At 42.3% G+C, this 19,544-nt stretch overlaps 1 protein-coding gene across 3 annotated transcripts in view; it reads left to right on the top strand.

Annotated features, from left to right (window-relative positions):
• MCHR2 (melanin concentrating hormone receptor 2) overlaps nt 1–19,544 on the top strand; it is an 82,864-nt gene that overhangs the window by 25,945 nt on the left and 37,375 nt on the right. For all 3 annotated transcript variants that reach the window (XM_073336855.1, XM_073336853.1, XM_073336854.1), the window contains one exon: nt 7,453–7,660. In XM_073336855.1, coding sequence (XP_073192956.1) covers nt 7,479–7,660 — 182 coding nt within the window. In that variant the 5' untranslated portion in view covers nt 7,453–7,478. The remainder of the gene's footprint in view (nt 1–7,452; nt 7,661–19,544) is intronic.

The following is a 19,544-nucleotide window of genomic DNA, read 5'->3' as shown; positions in this document are numbered from 1 at the left end:
CAGGATTTTTAAATGCTTGAAGTTGGTAGTACTACATAAAAAGCATTTTATAGTGGAGGCACAAAACTAGAATTAATGCAAAGTTGAAAAAAATCAAACAATCATAAGCTAGGAATGCAGAATTAAGACTGAAAGCTCAACATTAACTGTATCCCCCTTGTTCTTCTGCCTTTCAAATAAGGTCTCTCTTTGTAGCATTCTAAAGCTTTTGTTAAATAATGTGATTTATAATTTCATACAAACCAGAATTGTTTCTAGAACATTGCACACTGTGGATTACAGTGTCGTACACATACTAAGCAATGGGATAAATCTTCATAGTCTTGAAATCTGACCTTCTGATGAACTTCTGCATTTCACACCTCGGCCTCCCCAAAAATTGGGAGTACATCAGGATGGTTTTTCAACTCAGGAGATCTATATTCCTTGCACACAGAGCTGTTGGGTAAAGGTTTCAGAGGCAGAATTGAGCCTAGAAATATTTATGACACCACACAATGGCTTCCACTTTGACAATGGTGTTTCTTTGAAGTTTCCCTGACTATCTTACCCTTCATTCCTCTTCAACTCAGTATATTAAGCTGAGGCACCCTTAGAGACAAAGAGACAACTTTTGTCCCCTTACTGTGATCGGGACATCACAGGGCTAGACAGGACTGGCCTCACTATGTGGTGAAATTAGGCGGCCGCCTCATGTGCCAGACTGGGCTGAGTGTGGGGGGTGCCACTGGGACCCAGAGTGTAGAAAATTGTGTCTGTTGCTGGTGCATATGTATTTTCTCTGCTCTAGATGCACAGAGATGGTGGAGTGCTGTGCTAGAGGAAGGAGGGCACAAAAGACAGACAAGCAGGAGAAAAGGTGAGAGGGAATAACAGAAAACAGCAGGAGCTGCAGGGACAGAGGAGGAGGAGCCTCTTATGTACCACTCTAGCACCCCCAGGAGCCTGGACTGATTAACACCAATTTCTCAGGGAGTTTCCTGCTGCTTCCCTGAACCCACTTGAGGGGAACAGGCAGTCAACTGAAGTAGTAGGAGCCAGTTAGGCTCTTAAGATGCTGATATCTTCCCTCACTCAGGCCCTGCTACCAGCCACTATAGCTGGCACAGAACAGCAGCCATGAGTGAAAGAAGATGCTCTGGGGCAGCATTCAGAAAAAGAAAAAGCAAAGGAAGCTTTTCTATCTAAACAGGAAGGAGCTCTCCTGAAATACATAGACACAAATGTTCATGGTGAGTCTTTCGGCCCCAGTAAGGATATGAGTGGTGAGAAGATGCCTGATCTTCCAGTTAGGCAGAGTGCAGGTGACCTGGCAGCTACTGCAGCATCCGTATCTCCAGCTCAAATGGATGTAACCATGCACATTCCTGAAGAAAAGTGTAGATCAGAGAAGAGTGTGGTGGAGGCGCAAGAAACAGCTGCTGCTGAGTTTAGTTCCTTAAGTCTAGATAATCCAGGACTGTGGACGCACTTGAGCAGTAGCCTGAGGGACTTCGTTGTGCTGCATGGGCCACAGCAAGTGAAAAACTTCATGTTCCCCAAAGGCAATGAAAATAAAAGAAGTTTCCATCCAATACATTACTGGCGTGAAATCCCCAATGGTGACAAAGTGGAGAGGCCATGGTTTATGTACTCAAAACCCCCAAATGCTGCATACTGTTTTTGTTGCAAACTCTTCCAATCTAATGTTCCAGCCACATTGGGTTCTACGGGAACCAAGGACTGGGAAAATCTGGCTAGAAATCTGGCATGCCATGAGAAGGCAGCAAATCACCAGAGAGCATTCCACAGGTGGAAAGAGCTTGAGATAAGACTAAGGGTAAGTACTTTTTAAAGTACATCAGAAGCAGAAAGCCTTCTAAACAACCAGTGGAGCCCCTGGACAATCGAGATACAAAAGGAGCACTTAAAGACGATAAAGTCATCGCAGAGAAACTAAATGAATTCTTTGCTTCAGTCATCACGGCTGAGGATGTTAGGGACATTCCCAAACCTGAACTGTCTTTTGTAGGTGTCAAATCTGAGGAATTGTCACAGATTGAAGTGTCACTAGAGGAGGTTTTGGAATTAATTGAGAAACTTAACAGTAACAAGTCACTGGGACCAGATGGCATTCACACAAGAGTTCTGATAGAACTCAAATATGAAATTGCAGAACTATTAACTATGGTTTGTAACCTGTCCTTTACATCAGCTACTGTACCCAATGACTGGAAGATAGCTAATGTAACACCAATATTTAAGAAGGGCTCTAGAGGTGATCATGTCAATTACAGACCGGTAAGTCTAACGTCAGTACCGGGCAAATTAGTTGAAACAATAATAAAGAATAAAATTGTCAAATAAATAGAAGAACATAAATTGTTGCGCAAAAATCAACATGGTTTCTGTAAAGGGAGATCATGTCTTACTAATCTATTAGAGTGCTTTGAGGGGGTCAACAAACCTGTGGACAAGGTGGATCCAGTGGACATAGTGTACTTAGATTTCCAGAAAGCCTTTGACAAAGTCCCTCAAAGGCTCTTACGTAAATTAAGTTGTCATGGGATAAGAGGGAACACTCTTTCATGGATTGAGAACTGGTTAAAAAAGACAGGGAACAAAGGGTAGGAATAAATGGTAAATTTTCAGAATGGAGAGGGGTTACTAGTGGTGTTACCCAAGGGTCAGTCCTCGGACCAATCCTATTCAACTTATTCATAAATAATCTGGAGAAAGGGGTAAACAGTGAGGTGATAAAGTTTGCAGATGATACTAAACTGCTCAAGATAGTTAAGACCAAAGCAGTCTGTGAAGAACTTCAAAAGGGTCTCACAAAACTAAGTGATTTGGCAACAAAATGGCAAATGAAATTTAATGTGGATAAATGTAAAGTAACGGACATTGGAAAAAATAACCTCAACTATACATATAATATGATGGGGGATAATTTACAACTAATCAGGAGAACAAGATCTTGGAGTCATCGTGGATAGTTCTTTGAAGATGTCCATGCAGTGTGCAGCAGCAGTCAAAAAAGCAAACGGGATGTTAGGAATCATTAAATATCTTATTGCCCTTATATAAATCCATGATACACCCACATCTTGAATACTGCATACAGGTGTGGTCCCCTCATCTCAAAAAAGATATACTGGCATTAGAAAAGGTTCAGAAAAGGGCAACTAAAATAATTAGGGGTTTGGAACGGGTCCCATATGAGGGGAGATTAAAGAAGCTAGGACTTTTCAGCTCGGAAAAGAGGAGACTAAGGGGGGATATGATAGAGGTATGTAAAATCATGAGTGGTGTGGAGAAAGTGAATAAGGAAAAAGTTTACTTGTTCCCATAATATAAGAACTAGAGGCCACCAAATGAAATTAATGGGTAGCAGATTTAAAAGAAATAAAAGGAAGTTCTTCTTCACTCAGCACACAGTCAACCTGTGGAACTCCTTGCCTGAGAAGGTTGTGAAGGCTAGGACTATAACAGGGTTTAAAAGAGAACTGGATACATTCATGGAGGTTAAGTCCATTAATGGCTATTAGCCAGGATGGGTAAGGAAAGGTGTCCCTAGCCTCTGTTTGTCAGAGGGTGGAAATGGATGGCAGGAGAGAGATCACTTGATCATTACCTGTTAGGTTCACTCCCTCTGGGACACCTGGCATTGGCCACTGCCAGTAGACAGGATATTGGGCTGACTGGACCCTTGATCTGACCTTGTTTGGCCATTCTTATGTTTTTACGTTAAAGACCACCATAGATGATCAGCATCAAGAGAAGATTGCATCAGAGTCTCTTTACTGGGAAAACGTTCTGAAAAGACTCATTGCCATTGTGAGAATGCTTGCTACCCAAAACCTAGCACTGCATGGCACTTCAGATCAGCTGTATGTGCCAAACAACGGAAACTTCCTTAAAATTGTGGAGCTGATGGCTGAGTTTGATGCTGTATTCCAGGAGCATCTAAGAAGAGTCACCACCCAAGAAACGTACACACACCACTACCTTGGTAAAACCATTCAAAATGAGATCATACAGTTACTGGCAACAAAAGTCAAACAGAAGATTGTGGCAGATCCGAAGTCAGCAAGATATTACTCTGTTGTTCTGGACTGCACACCTGACATCTGCCATACGGAACAAATGACTTTAATGGTGTGTCTTGTAACAACAACAACAAAACCTAGTGAAAATGTCCCTGCAATGGTGACTGTCAGAGAGCATTTTCTAGAATGTATGGACATTGATGATCCTACAGGAGCTGGTATGACAATGTGCTCCTTCAAAAGCTGGAAGATATGGGAATTGGGATAGCTGACATGAGAGGTCAGGGCTACGACAATGGTGCCAACATGAGAGGAAAGAACAGAGGAGTGCAGACATGGATCCGAGAGTTAAACCCTCGCTTTTTTTGTCCAGCAGTTCTCTTTCATTGAACTTGGTGGTCTGTGATGCAGCATCAGCTTCTAGTGAGGCTGCTGAATTTTTTTAGTGTAATTCAGAGCACCTATGTATTTTTCTCTGCATCAACCCATTGAAGGCAAATTTTGAAGCAACATCTGGGAACATCCTCTCTGACCCTGAAACCACTGAGTGCCACACGACGGGAAAGTTGAGTGTAGGTGATAAAGCCTATCGAACATCAAATTGGGAAGATAGGTGATGGCATCGTTACCATTATGGAGGATAATGCTATGATAGGAACTGTTTGTGGGAGAACAGTGGCAGAGGGAAATGGAATCACCAGAAACATACATAACTTCAAATTTCTGTGTGGCTTAGTGTTGTGGCATGACATACCGTTTGAAATAAATGTTGTAAGCAAGAGACTCCAAGGTGCTGACCTTGATATATCTGGAGCAATGGAACAACTGGACAAAGCAAAGTCATACCTACAGTCTTACCGGTTAGATGAGGGATTTCAAAGTGTTCTGAAGAGTGCACAGAAGTTGGCAGAGGAACTTCACACTGAAGCTATTTTTCCCACCCATTCAAGAATCACTGAAGAAGAAGACATTTTGATTACGAGGCACGGGATAATCCCGGAAGAGACCCCAAACAACAATTCAAAGTTGAATTCTTTAACCAGGTGCTAGACTGTGCAATACAGTCAGCTGAAGAATGTTTCATGCAGCTCAAGGAACACAGCAGTATATTTGGGATGTTGTATGATATTCCAAAACTCCTCACTATACCTGAAGAAGACCTACACCAGTAATGCAGGGCTCTAGAGAGTGTTGACACATAATGATATGTACAGTATTGATGCAAATGATTTAGGTAATGAACTGAAAGCCCTTTCAAGATGCATTTCAGCAGGATCAATTCCAAAGGCTGAATAATATGTGCACAGATAAGGAATAATATGTGCACAGATAAGATGACCACCTTCTTTCCAAATGCTTTTGTTGCTCTGTGCATACTTCTAACACTTCCTGTAACAGTTGCCAGTGGAGAACGCAGCTTCTCCAAGCTGAAGTTAATAACACATCTACGTTCCACAATGACACAGGAGAGGCTGGTCGGTCTTGCAACCATCTCAATAGAGCATGAGCTGGCTCAGACTGTGGACCTTCAGCAGGTAGCAGTTCAACTCTCTGCAACCAAGAAGGCATGGAAAGCACCACTTTGATTATTCCAACAGCTAAAAATGCCAGTGTTTACTATGCAGACAAGAAAAGTTGCATTTGTTGTTCAGGCATTTGAAAGTTTAGTGTTACTTAATTTTTGGACAAGGCATTTTAAGGTGTGTGTTCCCCTTTCATTGGGCTAAGTAGCAGAGCAGTACCCTGAGAGGAGTAGAACAGGAAGAAGGCAGAATTGAGACCTTTCAAAGTTTCGGCCCAAGCGAGTCGGCATGGGGGTGTCATTTGAGCTCCCTGCTTCAGGTGCCAAAATGTTGTGGGCCAGCCCTGGGGCTAGATCTTTTGTAGCTGCTCCCCAGCCACTTGCTCTGAGTGACCAGGTACTGCTGTTTATCCTCCATAAAGGGGTATGCCCTGATCCCGGTTTACAGCCTGTTGGTATAGATTGGACAGTCTTCAGCAGTGGAATCCTGCAGTCTAGTTTCAAAACAACTAGTCCTAGTTAGAGACCTGTCCATGTACTGTACCGAATCAGAAGATTTACCCCACAGAACTCAGACTCATTATTTTTACTTGCAATTGTGTTTGTGTTAAACGTGAGAGACTATGGATTGTGAATGAATTCAATGTGGTTTATTGTTAACATTTCCAATCATAATAATTAATACCTTGTCTCCAGCAGTTCTCACTGCTGGGACTGTTTTTTTTTTTAAATGGAATTGTTCTGCTAGATTTCTCCTTTAAGCTATAACTTTCCAAGGTTCATCCCCTGTATTCCTTCAGGGTTTCTGGCTGACAGCTTTGTGAGACAGAATGTAGATCTCTTCACACTGAAGAGATTCATGTTTCAGTCTCTAAAACACCCGGAGACAAATCCGCTACACCAAACTCTGCAGAATTCGTGAATCCTCCATTCCCTCTGCACAGATCCTGCCAAATTCCCCAAGTACCTCAAAGCCACTATTCTTCTTTGAACCACATCAGACAGAACACATACGTTTCTTTATAACCCTCTTTGCATTGTTTTCATATCATTTTTGACAACCTGCTCCCTTAAGCTAGAAGGCATCCTTACAAATTAAATGCCCCTCTTCAGAAGCAAAAACCGCCAAATTGCATCATTGTTTCTTAGCCCAGGCCATAGGCAGCAATCCACTTCACTTCTAAAAATCACTTTCCTCATCTCTCAGTGAAATGAGAAATAATATCCCAGAATTTACATTCCAAGTACCAGAAAAAAAAAAAAATCACATAATCTATGGAGAATCTGGCTGGACAAATTCTGACTGGAAATAAGCTATACACTTTTAACAGTGAAAGCAATTAACCATTGGAACAACTTACCAAACGTCTTCTAATTTTGGGAGTCTCAATTTTTGGGTACACAAGGTGAGATAATATCTCAGGATTAATTCTTGGAAGCACTAATCACCCTCATTGGCAAATGAACTCCAATTGAGAGGTGAGCAATCAGGCCTGAAAATCAGGCTCTGATTGACTCAAGTGGGGCACCTAAAATTAGAGCTCCCTTTTGAAAATTTGGGCCTACATGACTTATTCAACATTTCATAAGTCTGTGGGAGATCAAGGAATAGATGCCCATGGAATTTCCATGATCAGTATGAATGCTGTGACCTAAAATGACTCATTAAAAAAGTTCTGTATATTTTACTATAGGTACAAAACATATCCCAGATTTTTTTTTAAAGCAATACTATCTAAGTCTGTTGAGTTCATTCATGAACATAAACAACCACTTGGAAGATTGTATTTATGAAATTCAAACTGTAATTAAAAATCATGTATCCCAAGATAGTGTGCTTGACTAATGAAACATTCAAATTGTAAGAGTCTATGAATAATTTATTTTCTGTTGCTGTTACAGATTTAAGCATCTAACATCTCTGAAGAATGAATGAAATCCAGCCTTCCTGTTGGAATAGCACACCTGTCTTGTTCAACAGATCCTGGAGTGGAGGGCATTACTACCAAGTGATCAGTGCAGCAGAAACAATCATCCTTCCCTCTCTAATTGGGATTATCTGTTCAATGGGATTAGTTGGCAATATCCTCATTGTGTTCACCATAGTAAGGTATGGAATTTAGCATGTGCTGCAACTGAGACTTACTGCTGTAAACAAATCATTTGAATACCTTAAGGAATGGAATTGTCCAGCAAAGACTAGTACAATAAATAATTCATGATCTAGGTAGTCATTTTGACACACAGTTCTGTCTAACCAAATTTGGGCCACGATTCAGGAAAGCACATAAACATATGATTAGATCCCTCCCTTCACAGGGAAGCACTTAAGCACATGCTTCACTTCAAGCACATGTTTATTGAGTTCAGTGGGACTTAAGCACACATGTAAGCTTTCTTCTGCAATAGGGATGCTTTTTTGAATTGAGAGTTTAGAAACTGATCTAGCTCCCACTGAATTCAGTGGCAAAATTCCCATTAACTTGGGTAGCGTAGGGCCTTAAGTTTTATCAAAAAAAGTCATCACCTTCCGTAGTAGGGTGGTTGCCCCACTCTATGGTAAAAGGGTTTAAGAGCAGCTGAGGGAGGTTGGCGAGGTAGTTGGCCCCAGGTGTGGCTGGCTTAATCAGGCCACAGCTGGCCTAGATAAAAGAGCTGTGGGTCCAGAAGGAAGTGAGTCTCTCTCTAGCTGTGGAGAGAGAAGGACCTGGCTGCCTGGGAGCTCAGGGTACCCGAAGTAGAGTAGTAGTAGGGGAAAGGCAAGAGGCGCTCCAGCCTGGCAAACCCTGCTAAAGGCTAAAGCAGGTACTGGGGTTGCAGAAGTGTAGCTCAGGGTTAGGTGGCGGCAACTGGTCTTACCCCCTTGCCAATGATGAGTGGCCATTATAGACTGCAGTCTGCCCCACGGAAAGAGGGCTAGATGATTACTGGCAGTAGCCACTGAGGCAAGGTGGGCTTAGAGGGTTGGGGGTTCCCCTGGGAGGGGAGACCCAGAGTGTGGGGCATTGCGGTGGGGCAGCACCCTGAGGTAAAAGGCACTGGGAGGGACATGGGGGGCATGAGGCAGGTGAGCCATCAGCCAGCAAAGGGAGCTCCAAGGCTGGAAAAGAGCTAATTCCCAGGTTGACCAGCAGGAGGCGCCACTCCAGTGAGTCTTGACTTTGTTACACTTTCCCTCTCTAAAAATGCAGTTTGATCCAGTTAGCATTTTCTCTCAGGACTCAAAATGATTAAGAGGGATAATCTGTGCAAGAGACTTGTTACTCTGTGACATTCAAACAAAAAATATAAATGCAAATATCTGACCCTTACATACAGATTGTTTTCTTGCTCAGACATCCATATGGAAGCCACACGACTTATTTTGAGACTTTGAGTTTTTGTTTTTATAGAATTACTTTAAAAATATTACTTAAACATACACTTTTCAAAACAGAATCTACCAAAGCTTATTTTTTATAGCAGACTGCTATCTACAGTCTTCTGGTTAATAATGGCCTCCCAGGATTTCATCACTTTCCCCAGCATTACCCCCTACTCCCAGTAACAAGAACTTCTCTGCCAGATGAAGATTCCTTTGTGTCAGAGAAATCCCTAGCTGTATCTTTAAGTTTGCTTTGCTGTGATCTAGCAATGTCAAGCAGACTTCTTGGACCTCAGCCTCTGGCCCAATTATGAATTATATTTTTGTGCAAGAAGAATATATCTTTAATCTCCTGATTCTATCAACACTTTTATAGTGAGACTCAACTGCATGATTTCATCACAAAATTGAAAGATGTTTCATCAGAAGCTGATTTGATCTAAGCACCCGTAATGCAAATTGTAATAAACGTGATAGACTAAGGCTAATACATGTCAGCATAATACATGTCAGCATCAGCAAGATTTAATAAATGAACTCTGTCCATAGACAGAGTGAACTTTAAGGAGGCAGATTGCCAACGACACAAAAAGGTATTAGGCACCTAATAGCCTGTTCTGCCTTTGAAAATCTCCCTCTAAAGCACTAAGGCTACATTCACAAAGGAGCTTAGGTGTGGTGACACTGACTGCATTTTATGCACCTAGAAAATCACTGGGGTTTACAAACCCTGAGTTTGGCACCTAGGCTCCCTATACAATGAATGGGAAGAGATAGGTGCCTCGGAATGAGATTCACAAAAGCCAACACACTAAGCAGGGAAACACCTAAGCTAGCCAATGGGAGATGCCAACATGAGGGGTGTGTCCTAAATCCTGCCTCTACTACCCCTCAGGGGAGTACCCTAGTCACTGGGCGATGGGATATTCTGATGTGGGACTCCCTCAGTCTCTCCTGTCAAAGCTGTTCTACTATGAATAACTAATGATAGGATCACTAGGCCAGAGAGAGAGGTGACTGTAGCCTGGTGGTTAATGCACTCACCCAGGATATGGGAGAGGCAGTCCCCCTGCTCCAATGACTTTACATTATGTAGTCACAGTGGAAGAATTTCAGCAGGAGAGATTGAGAGACACCCACATCAGAATGTCCCATAGCTCAGGGGTGGAGCACTCTTCTGAGAAATGGCAGTGCCTAGTTCAAATTCCTCCTCCCCCTCAGGAAGAGGGAGGATTTGAACCAGGGGTCTCCCATGGCCCAGGTGAGTACCTTATCATTGGGCTAAAAGTTATGAGGGAGGCCCTCCTCCCCCCACTGTTTTGTGAGTAAGTTCACCTATAGGGGCCTGTGACATGGTGCACTCACCACTGCGGTGCCTCCTGCTGGTTGTTCTGGGGATTAGCTCTGCCAACCAGTGCACCCTCTTCTGCTGATGTCTTGCTGTCATCACTTCTGCTCCAGGACCTACATCACTCCCAGGACCATGATGTCTTCCTTAGGACACATACTTCCAGCTGTGCCACACTCTGTGCTCCCCCCTTCCAGGGGAATGTCCTGCAGACTGATGGTCCAGCCACTTCCTCAGTGGTGAGAGGGGGACCCAGGCCCGTACACTACTCCAGGTCCTGACCCAAGGACCTTGTAGATGGCAGCCATGAGCTGCGTCCCCTCCAACCGCTCAGTCTACTTCCCTGGGTAGCTTCCCCACCACCCCAGCACCTTCTCCACCCTTATCTCAGGGCCTCAACATGCCAGTTTTAGCAGTCATCCAGGAGCTTGCTCTCACTCTCCTGATCCTGCCCAGCACTGCTATGTCCAGGGTGCTAGCTTTCTTCCTTCTTTAAGGCAGCTTATCCTCCCTCCTTAAGTTCCAGGGAGCTACTTACTGCCTCTGCTCTGCCCTGCAGCTCTTCTTATATGGGCCTACCCAACCCTGATTGGCTGCTCCTCACAACCTCTCTCCTATTGGCTGCTTTCTGCGCAGTAAAGGGCTCCATTACTCCTTTACTGACCAGTGTGAGGTGGATGCCCCATCATGGAGCATGCTTACCAGATTGAGCCTGTCAGGGTTCCTTCCCCACTCTGAACTCTAGGGTACAGATGTGGGGACCTGCATGAAAGACCCCCTAAGCTTATTCTTACCAGCTTAGGTTAAAAACTTCCCCAAGGTACAAACTTTGCCTCGTCCTTGAACATTATGCTGCCACCACCAAGCGTTTTAAACAAAGAACAGGGAAAGAGACTTGGAGATGTCTTCCCCCAAAATATCCCCCCAAGCCCTACACCCCCTTTCCTGGGAAAGGCTTGATAATAATCCTCACCAATTTGTACAGGTGAACACAGACCCAAACCCTTGGATCTTAAGAACAATGAAAAATCAATCAGGTTCTTAAAAGAAGAATTTTAATTAAAGAAAAGGTAAAAGAATCACCTCTGTAAAATCAGGATGGAAAATACTTTACAGGGTATTCAGATTCAAAACACAGAGGATCCCCCTCTGGGTAAAACCTTAAAGTTACAGAAAACAGGAATAAACCTCCCTCTTAACACAGGGAAAATTCACATAAAACAAAAGATAAACTAATCCACCTTGCCTGGCTTACCTATACTGGTTGCAATATTGGAGACTTGGATTAGGATGGGTTGGAGAAGATGGATTTCTGTCTGGCCTCTCTCAGTTCCAAGAGAGAACAAGAACCTAAACAAAGAGCACAAACAAAAGGCTTCCTCCCTACCCTCCAACCAAGATTTGAAAGTATCTTGTTCCCTTATTGGTCCTTTGGGTCGGGTGCCAGCCAGGTTAGCTGAGCTTCTTAACCCTTTACAGGTAACAGGATGTTGCCTCTGGCCAGGAGGGATTTTATAGCACTGTATACAGAAAGGTGATTACCCTTCCCTTTATATTTATGACAGAGCCCTGCAGGCAAGGCAGGTGAAGAAAAGCCTGGTTAGGGGCTGCATTGCGCATGCACAGAAGCAGAGACATAGGTGTCTAGGGAACTTTGACTGCAAAAATTTAGATGCCAAGTGAGGTTAGATGCCTACAGAGTTCAGCAGCAGCAGCTTAGAAGAGGTTTTGTGAAGTCCAGTGGGGCCTGATTCTGGGACTTAGATACCTAAAATGGCAGCTAAGTGCCTAAGTCCTTTTGTGAATCTAGCCCCAAATGTCTAATGTACTGTAGAAGTTAGCACCAAAAACAGCTCCTGATCTTTGTGGAGAAGACCATGGGAGTTTGTATGGGCTGGAAGTAAGGGGGATATGTCTGTGAAAATGAATGAATGGATAGAAAGGAAGAGAATGTTCACTGAGCTTTTAAAATTCATAATATAGTCTCTGAAATGTTATAATAAAGGAAAACTAAAAAGGAACAAAGGGTTTTTTTTTTTCCTCTTGAAAGGCCTTTGTCTGGCATGAATAACAAGAGGCAGAAGAGAATAGAGACAGACACTGACTTTATAAAAATATCATTTAAACTGCATTTCCATGGGAAAATTTTATTTATTGAAATGTATGGACATGAACACTAACACAAAGGAGAAGGATCTGAAAACAGTGCAGTTAAAAACTCAATGTTGTAATTACTGACATTGACTACAGTAGATAAGCAAACAGAAGAGATTGTAGAAAAATTTTATATTTAAAGTTTGGCTCTACTCCAAAACAGGACTATATAAAATGTTCACCTTTTGCTGAAAAGATCTGCTTCCAATATGTCTCAGGTCATATCTTCTTTCTTTACTGAATACATTTTTTTACTATTTTTTTCTTCAGTTAGCATCAAAGAATCAACTGCTGAGATAGAAGCTGGATTCTGTCCCTGCTATTATGTCATCAATGAGATTATGAACCATGTTCCAGTTGCAGAATTTTTATTAATAGTGATACAAGATCCAGAAAGAATCCTGAACTTTCAGATTGCAGTTTGAGCTTGCAGGATTGGCAGTTAGAAAATAATTATTTTTACATGCAAATGGAGCTAATTTGATCTGGACCCTATGATGCAATTTTTAAAAGCTCCCCAAAAATGCACTTTGGGCAAAATTCATCCATATGCAGAAGGTCAGCACTAAAGTCCCATTAGAGCCCTACTAAATGGCTCAATGACCTTGTACTGGCCTTCTGAACATGAGTGGATTTCACCCACAGGGAAGGAAGAGTAGAGCTTCTCTATTCCCAAGTACAAAGAAGCAGTCCAGAACCTGCTAAGGAAGGTTGAGAAGGGAGGAAGGGCAAAATTATGCAAATGGCACCTTGGTTTCTGTGAAGTGTGATCCTGGACTGTTTTGCTGTATGTTCTCTGCTCAGATGGAAGAGAGATATGCACAATTCCTCTGCACCAAGAAAGAACTGGAAAGTATAGCCTGTTTTCCTTGTTTCTCCCTTAGACTGATTTCAGAAACCAAAGCAATAATAATGTTGGAGGCTTAGAATTCCTCATGCATTGCATCAATATTGGAACCATTAGGTATCTGTAAATGATGTTTTCTGGTTTGACTGAGATTCAGTTAATTTTGGTCTGTAACCAATCCCTCGAGAGACTTCCTTGTGTGTTTGTGTATGCAATGGTATAGATCGTCTGTCTGGTGTTTAAGCTGAGAGGAGCCACTGATTGGGAGCAAATCCTTTTGAGATTCAGAACATCTGCTGAGAGCTCAAGGTGCTAGTTAGTGCAGGCTCTTGGACGGGAATAGGATGAATTATGATTTGTGACAGCACACAGTGCACTTGCCAGGTCCCCCAAAGTTGTTATTGAAATGACAATTAGTGTATGAATTATTGCAATATCCGTTCAAAGTACTATTTAATACTCATTTTTGTAAGAGAATTGGGATCAGTCTTTCAAATCCTTTCCTGATTAGGTTTCAGTGATAGCCGTGTTAGTCTGTATCAGCAAAAAAAAATGAGGAGTCCTTGTGGCACCTTAGAGACTAACAAATTTATTTGGGCATAAGTTTTCATGGGCTAGAACCCACTTCATCGGATGCATAGAGTGAAAGATACAGGAGCAGGTATAAATACATGAAAGGATGGGGGTTGCTTTACCTAGTGTTACGTCAGTCTAACAAGATAAATCAATTAGCAGGATACCAAGGAAGGAGACATAACTTTTGAAGTGGTAAGAGAGTGGCCCATTACAGACAGTTGACAAGAAGGTGTGAGTAAAAGTAGGGAGAAATTAGTATTGGGGAAATTAAGTTTAGGTTTTGTAATGACCCAACCACTCCCAGTCTCTATTCAGGCCTAATCTGATGGTATCTAGTTTGCAAATTAATTCCAGTTCTGCAGCTTCACGTTGGAGTCTGTTTTTGAAGGGTTTTTTTGTTGAAGAATTGCCACTTTGAGGTCTGTTATTGAGTGACCAGAGAGATTGAAGTGTTCTCCTACTGGTTTATGAATGTAATGATTCCTGATGTGAGATTTGTGTCCATTTATTCTTTTATGTAGAGACTGTCCGATTTGGCCAATGTACATGGCAGAGGGGCATTGCTGGCACGTGATGACATATATCACATTGGTTGATGTGCAGGTGAACAAGCCCTGGATAGTGTGGCTGATGTGGTTAGGTCCTATGATGGTGTCCCCTGAATAGATATGTGGCCAGAGTTGGCACCGGGGTTTGTAGCAGGTTTTGGTCCCTGGGTTGGTGTTTTTGTTGTGTGGTGTGTAGTTGCTGGTAAGTATTTGCTTCAGGTTGGGGGGCTGTCTGTAAGCGAGGATTGGCCCGTCTCCCAAGGTCTGTGAGAGTCAGAGGTCGTCCTTCAGGATAGGTTGTAGATCTTTGATGATGCGCTGGAGAGGTTTTAGTTGGGGGCTGTAGGTGATGACTAGTGGCGTTCTGTTACTTTCTTTGTTGGGCCTGTCTTGTAGTAGGTGACTTCTGGGTACCCTTCTGGCTCTGTAAATCTGTTTCGTCACTTCACCAGGTGGGTATTGCAGTTTTAAGAACACTTGATAGAGATTCTGTAGGTGTTTTTCTCTGTCTGAGGGATCGGAGCAAATGCAGTTGTATCTTAGAGCTTGGCTGTAGACAATAGATCGTGTGATATGGTCTGGATGAAAGCAGGAGCCATGTAGGTAAGTATAGCGGTCAGTATGTTTCCGGTATAGGGTAGTGTTTACGTGACCATCGCTTATTAGCACTGTAGTCTCTAGGAGTGGACCTCTTGTGTGGACTGGTCCAGGCTGAAGTTGATGGTAGGGTGGAAATCATTGAAATCTTGGTGGAATTCCTCAAGGGCCTCCTTTTCATGGGTCCAAATGATGAAGATGTCATCAATGTAGCGCAAGTAGAGTAGGGGCATAAGGGGACGAGAGCTGAGGAAGCGTTCTAAGTCAGACATAAAAATTGAGGGGCCATGCAGGTACCCACAGCAGTCCCACTGACTTGAAGGTATAAATTGTCCACAAATCCGAAATAGTTGTGGGTGAGGACAAGGTCACAAAGTTCAGCCACCAGGTTTGCCATGATGGTATCGGCGATGATATTCCTGATGGCTTGTAGTTCATCTTTGTGTGGAATATTGGTGTAAAGGGCTTCTACATCCATAGTGGCTAGGATGGTGTTTTCTGGAAGATCATCAAAGGATTGTAGTTTCCTCAGGAAGTCAGTGGTGTCTCAAAGATAGCTGGGAGTGCTGGTAGCGTAGGGCCTGAGGAGAGAGTCTACATAGCCAGATAATCCTGCTGTCAGGGTGCCAATGCCTGAGATAATGGGGCATCCAGGATTCCTAGGTTTATGGATTTTGGGTAGCAGGTAGAATACCCCTGGTTGGGGCTTTATGGGTGTGTCAGTGTAGATTTGTTCCTGAGCTTCTTTAGGGAGTTTCTTGAGCAGATGGTGTAGTTTCTTTTGGTAATCCTCAGTGGGATCAGAGGATAATGGCCTGTAGACTGCGGTGTCAGAGAGTTGTCTAGCAGCCTCTTGTTCATATTCTGACCTATTCATGATGATGACAGCATCTCCTTTGTCAGCCTTCTTTATTATGATGTCAGAGTTGTTTCTAAGGTTGTGGATGACGTTGTGTTCTGCACAGCTGAGGTTATGAGGCTAGTGATGCTGCTTTTCCACAATTTCAGCTCGTGCATGTTGATGGAAGCACTCTATGTAGAAGTCCAGTCTGTTGTTTCAACCTCGAGAAGGAGTCCACGCAGAATCCTTCTTTTTGTAGTGTTGGTAGGAAGCTTTCTGTGTGTTAGTGTGCTGTTCAGTGGTGTGTTGGAAATATTCCTTGTTTCGGAGATGTCAAAAGTAGAATTCTAGGTCACCACAGAACTGTATCATGTTTGTGTGAGTGGTGGGGCAGAAGGAGAGACCCCAAGATAGGACATACTCTTCTGTCGGGCAAAGAGTATAGCTGGATAGATTAACAATATTGTTAGGTGAGTTAAGGGAAGCACTATTGTGGCCCCTTGAGGCATATAGGAGTTTAGATAGTTTAGTGTCCATTTTCCTCTGTAGAGATGCAAAGTGTGTGTTGTATATAACTTGTCTAGTTTTTGTAGAGTCCAGCCACGAGGGAGTTTGTGTGGAAGCTTGTTTTTTTAAGAGAGTTTCTAGTTTTGAGAGTTCATTCTTGATCTTCTCTTGTTTGCTGTATAGGATGTTGATCAGGTGGTTCTGCGGTTTCTTTGAGAGTGTGTGGCATAATCTCTCACTATAATCTGTGTGGTATGTTGATTGTAATGGATTTTTTACTTTCAGTCCTTTTGGTATTATGTCCATTTGTTTGCATTTGGAAAGGAAGATTATGTCTTTCTGTATCTGCACGAGTTTTTTCATGAAGTTGATGGATTTCCACTTCATATGGCTAAATTTAGTGCCTTGCATGGTGACAGGTTTCAGTGATTTCCTGATTAGTGTGACTGGGAGGAAGAGTGTTAGCTATAAGACTGAACTAGCTAGAGAAATGACACATTTACAGAATCTGTAGAACTGAAATCTTGATTATTTAAGTTATCTCTCATGTGGCTATACGGATGTGTCAATTATTGAACAGCAAATTGCCCACATGGCTTATCATGGCTTGGGCAGAAAGCTGATTGCCCATGTAATTTCTGTGCAATTGCTGAAAGAGTTTTAAACTCAATAAAGGAAAAGGAAACATAACTGAAAAGAGAGAAAGAGGGTTTGCAATCAAGTCTTTAGGCTGCATTTTTGGTGGTGTTTCATTGATATCATAATGCCACTATATAAATCCATGGTACCCACGCGTCTTGAATACTACATGCAGTTCTGGTCACCCCATGTCAAAAATGATATATTAGAATTGGAAAAGGTTCAGATAAAAGCAACAAAAATTATTAGGGGTATAGAACAGCTTCTGTATGTGGAGAGATTAAGAAGATTGGAACTGTACAGCTTAGAGAAGAGATGACTAACGGAGGACATAATAGAGGCTGATATAATCATGAATAATAAGGAAAAAAATTAATAGGAAAGTGTTATTTAGCACTTCACATAACACAAGAATTAGGGATCAACCAATGAAATTAATAAGCGGTAGGTTTTAAACAAACAAAAGGAAACACTTCTTCACACAACGCCCAGTCAATCTGTGGAACTTATTGCCATGAGATGTTATGAAGGCCAAAAGTATAACTGGGTTCAAAAAAGAATTAGATAGAATCATAGAATGATAGGGTTAGTATGGACTGCAAGAGTCATCTAATCTAACCATCTGCCAAAATGCAGGATTTGTTCCTAGAGGATAGGTCCATCAATGGCTATTAACTAACATGGTCAGGGACACAGTTCCATGCTGCAGGTGTCCCTAAACCTCCAACTGCCAGAAGCTGGGACTGGATGACAGGGGATGGATCATTCGAAATTGCCCTGTTCTGTTCATTCCCTCTGAAGCATCTGGCATTGGGAACTATCAGAAGACAGGATCCTGGGCTAGATGGACCACTGATCTGACCCAGTATGGCCGTTCTTATGTTCTTATGATAGGGGTAGAAATGGTGGTGTTGACAGATTATAGACAACAATTCTTAAATAAAATATAGGTAAACTGTAACCAATACATTGGTATTAAAATGATGTTGGCAATAACGTGTTTCAAATGGGTCTATACTTCAGTACTGTGGTAGCTCTGACAAACTACAGGAATTTTCAGTATCCAGAAGAGAGCTGTGCAAAATTCAGCATGCAAATAAGTTCACTCCCCAATCCTTTGTACCATCCTATCCCCTGGTCTCTAATTAAATATCCATAGATCCTTGTACCTTGACATACACCATGGAAAAAAGCATGTCATCTCTCCCACAACAATTACTGTGTTCTCAGTATGGGGGGTGTTCTTTGTCTTACAGTCGGTCCCAGGCTTCAACCTTCTCTGACAATTCCATGTTGGAGCTATTAGCGGGGGGAGCCAAATAGAAACAGAGACCTGTGTTTTCAAAACATCCAGAGAAAAATATTTGCACTTGAAAGGTTCACATCTTTTATTTTCATGTATTCAAGAACTTGTCTCATGCTCTTCAGTTGCACTGCCTTTAATAGTGCTTCAGTTGCCTTGGGATGATCGTAACATAACATTTGACAGAGTAGAGAATCTGAGCTTCCAAGTGTAAGTTCAGAAATGCTTGGCAGGATCTCTCCTATTATTATGTATGAAGTGGTGCTCAAAAGCCCTACAACAAGGAAAACGTGAATTTTAACTTTCTGGTAAACATGTTTACATGGAGCACACAAAAGCTTTCTCTGGAAAGTCTGAGTGTTTAAACATAATAGAACCACTAGATGCCTGAAGAGCAACCACGGGTTTTCTGGAGATCTTCTAGGCTCTTTCAGCATCGACAAGGTTATAGACTGTTTGTCTGTAAACACGGGAGGAAAGAACAAACAAACACAAACAAGCATCTCCACATGCTCCATCATCAGTTCCAGCAAACAAACATTATAGCTTTGTACCTCTGTTTTTTCAACATCATAGCCAGATGAGGTAGGAGCATATTTCATTACTTATTAGAGATGTGTGAAACAACCATTTATGTCTACCTGGTTCCATTGAGCTATAATTTGTGTCTTTTGAAATATTCTTATTTCATACATTCTAGGACGTGGTGGCTGCAGTACAAATAATAAGAAACTTGGGACACTGTTTGTGTGGTGTTATTAATATTATTCGTGAAGTGCCAATAGTGTGATCAGTGTGCTGAATGCAGTATGCACAAGTGGGAATCAGAGTAACAGCCGTGTTAGTCTGTATTCGCAAAAAGAAAAGGAGGACTTGTGGCACCTTAGAGACTAACCAGTTTATTTGAGCATAAGCTTTCGTGAGCTACTGCTCACTTCATCAGATGAATTTTCTTGCCTGCAGATCTGCCTTCGTACCTTTTGTGTTTTGCAGTGAGATTGACAAATAAGCCTCTACCCTCTACTGGAAAGTAGACTGAAAAGGAATACTATGGGCACCCATTGCTTTCAGAAAACCTTTTGAGCCTGTATTGGGTTGTCTGCTCTTTGTTGGGGAAAAGATAAATACTCAGAATATACCCGTGATGCTACAAAGCACTTTAACACATGCTTAACTTTAAGCATGCAAGTAACCTAGTGGGACTGTTCTCACCAGCTGTGGTCAGTGGATCTGTTATTCACATGCTTAAAGTTGAACATGTACTTCAGGG

This window comes from Lepidochelys kempii, chromosome 3 (genome assembly GCF_965140265.1).
Source record: "Lepidochelys kempii isolate rLepKem1 chromosome 3, rLepKem1.hap2, whole genome shotgun sequence".
In the NCBI taxonomy this organism is placed as follows: domain Eukaryota; kingdom Metazoa; phylum Chordata; order Testudines; family Cheloniidae; genus Lepidochelys; species Lepidochelys kempii.
The sequence above is the reverse complement of the archived record's forward strand: the minus strand, read 5'-3'. Positions and strand labels throughout refer to the sequence as shown.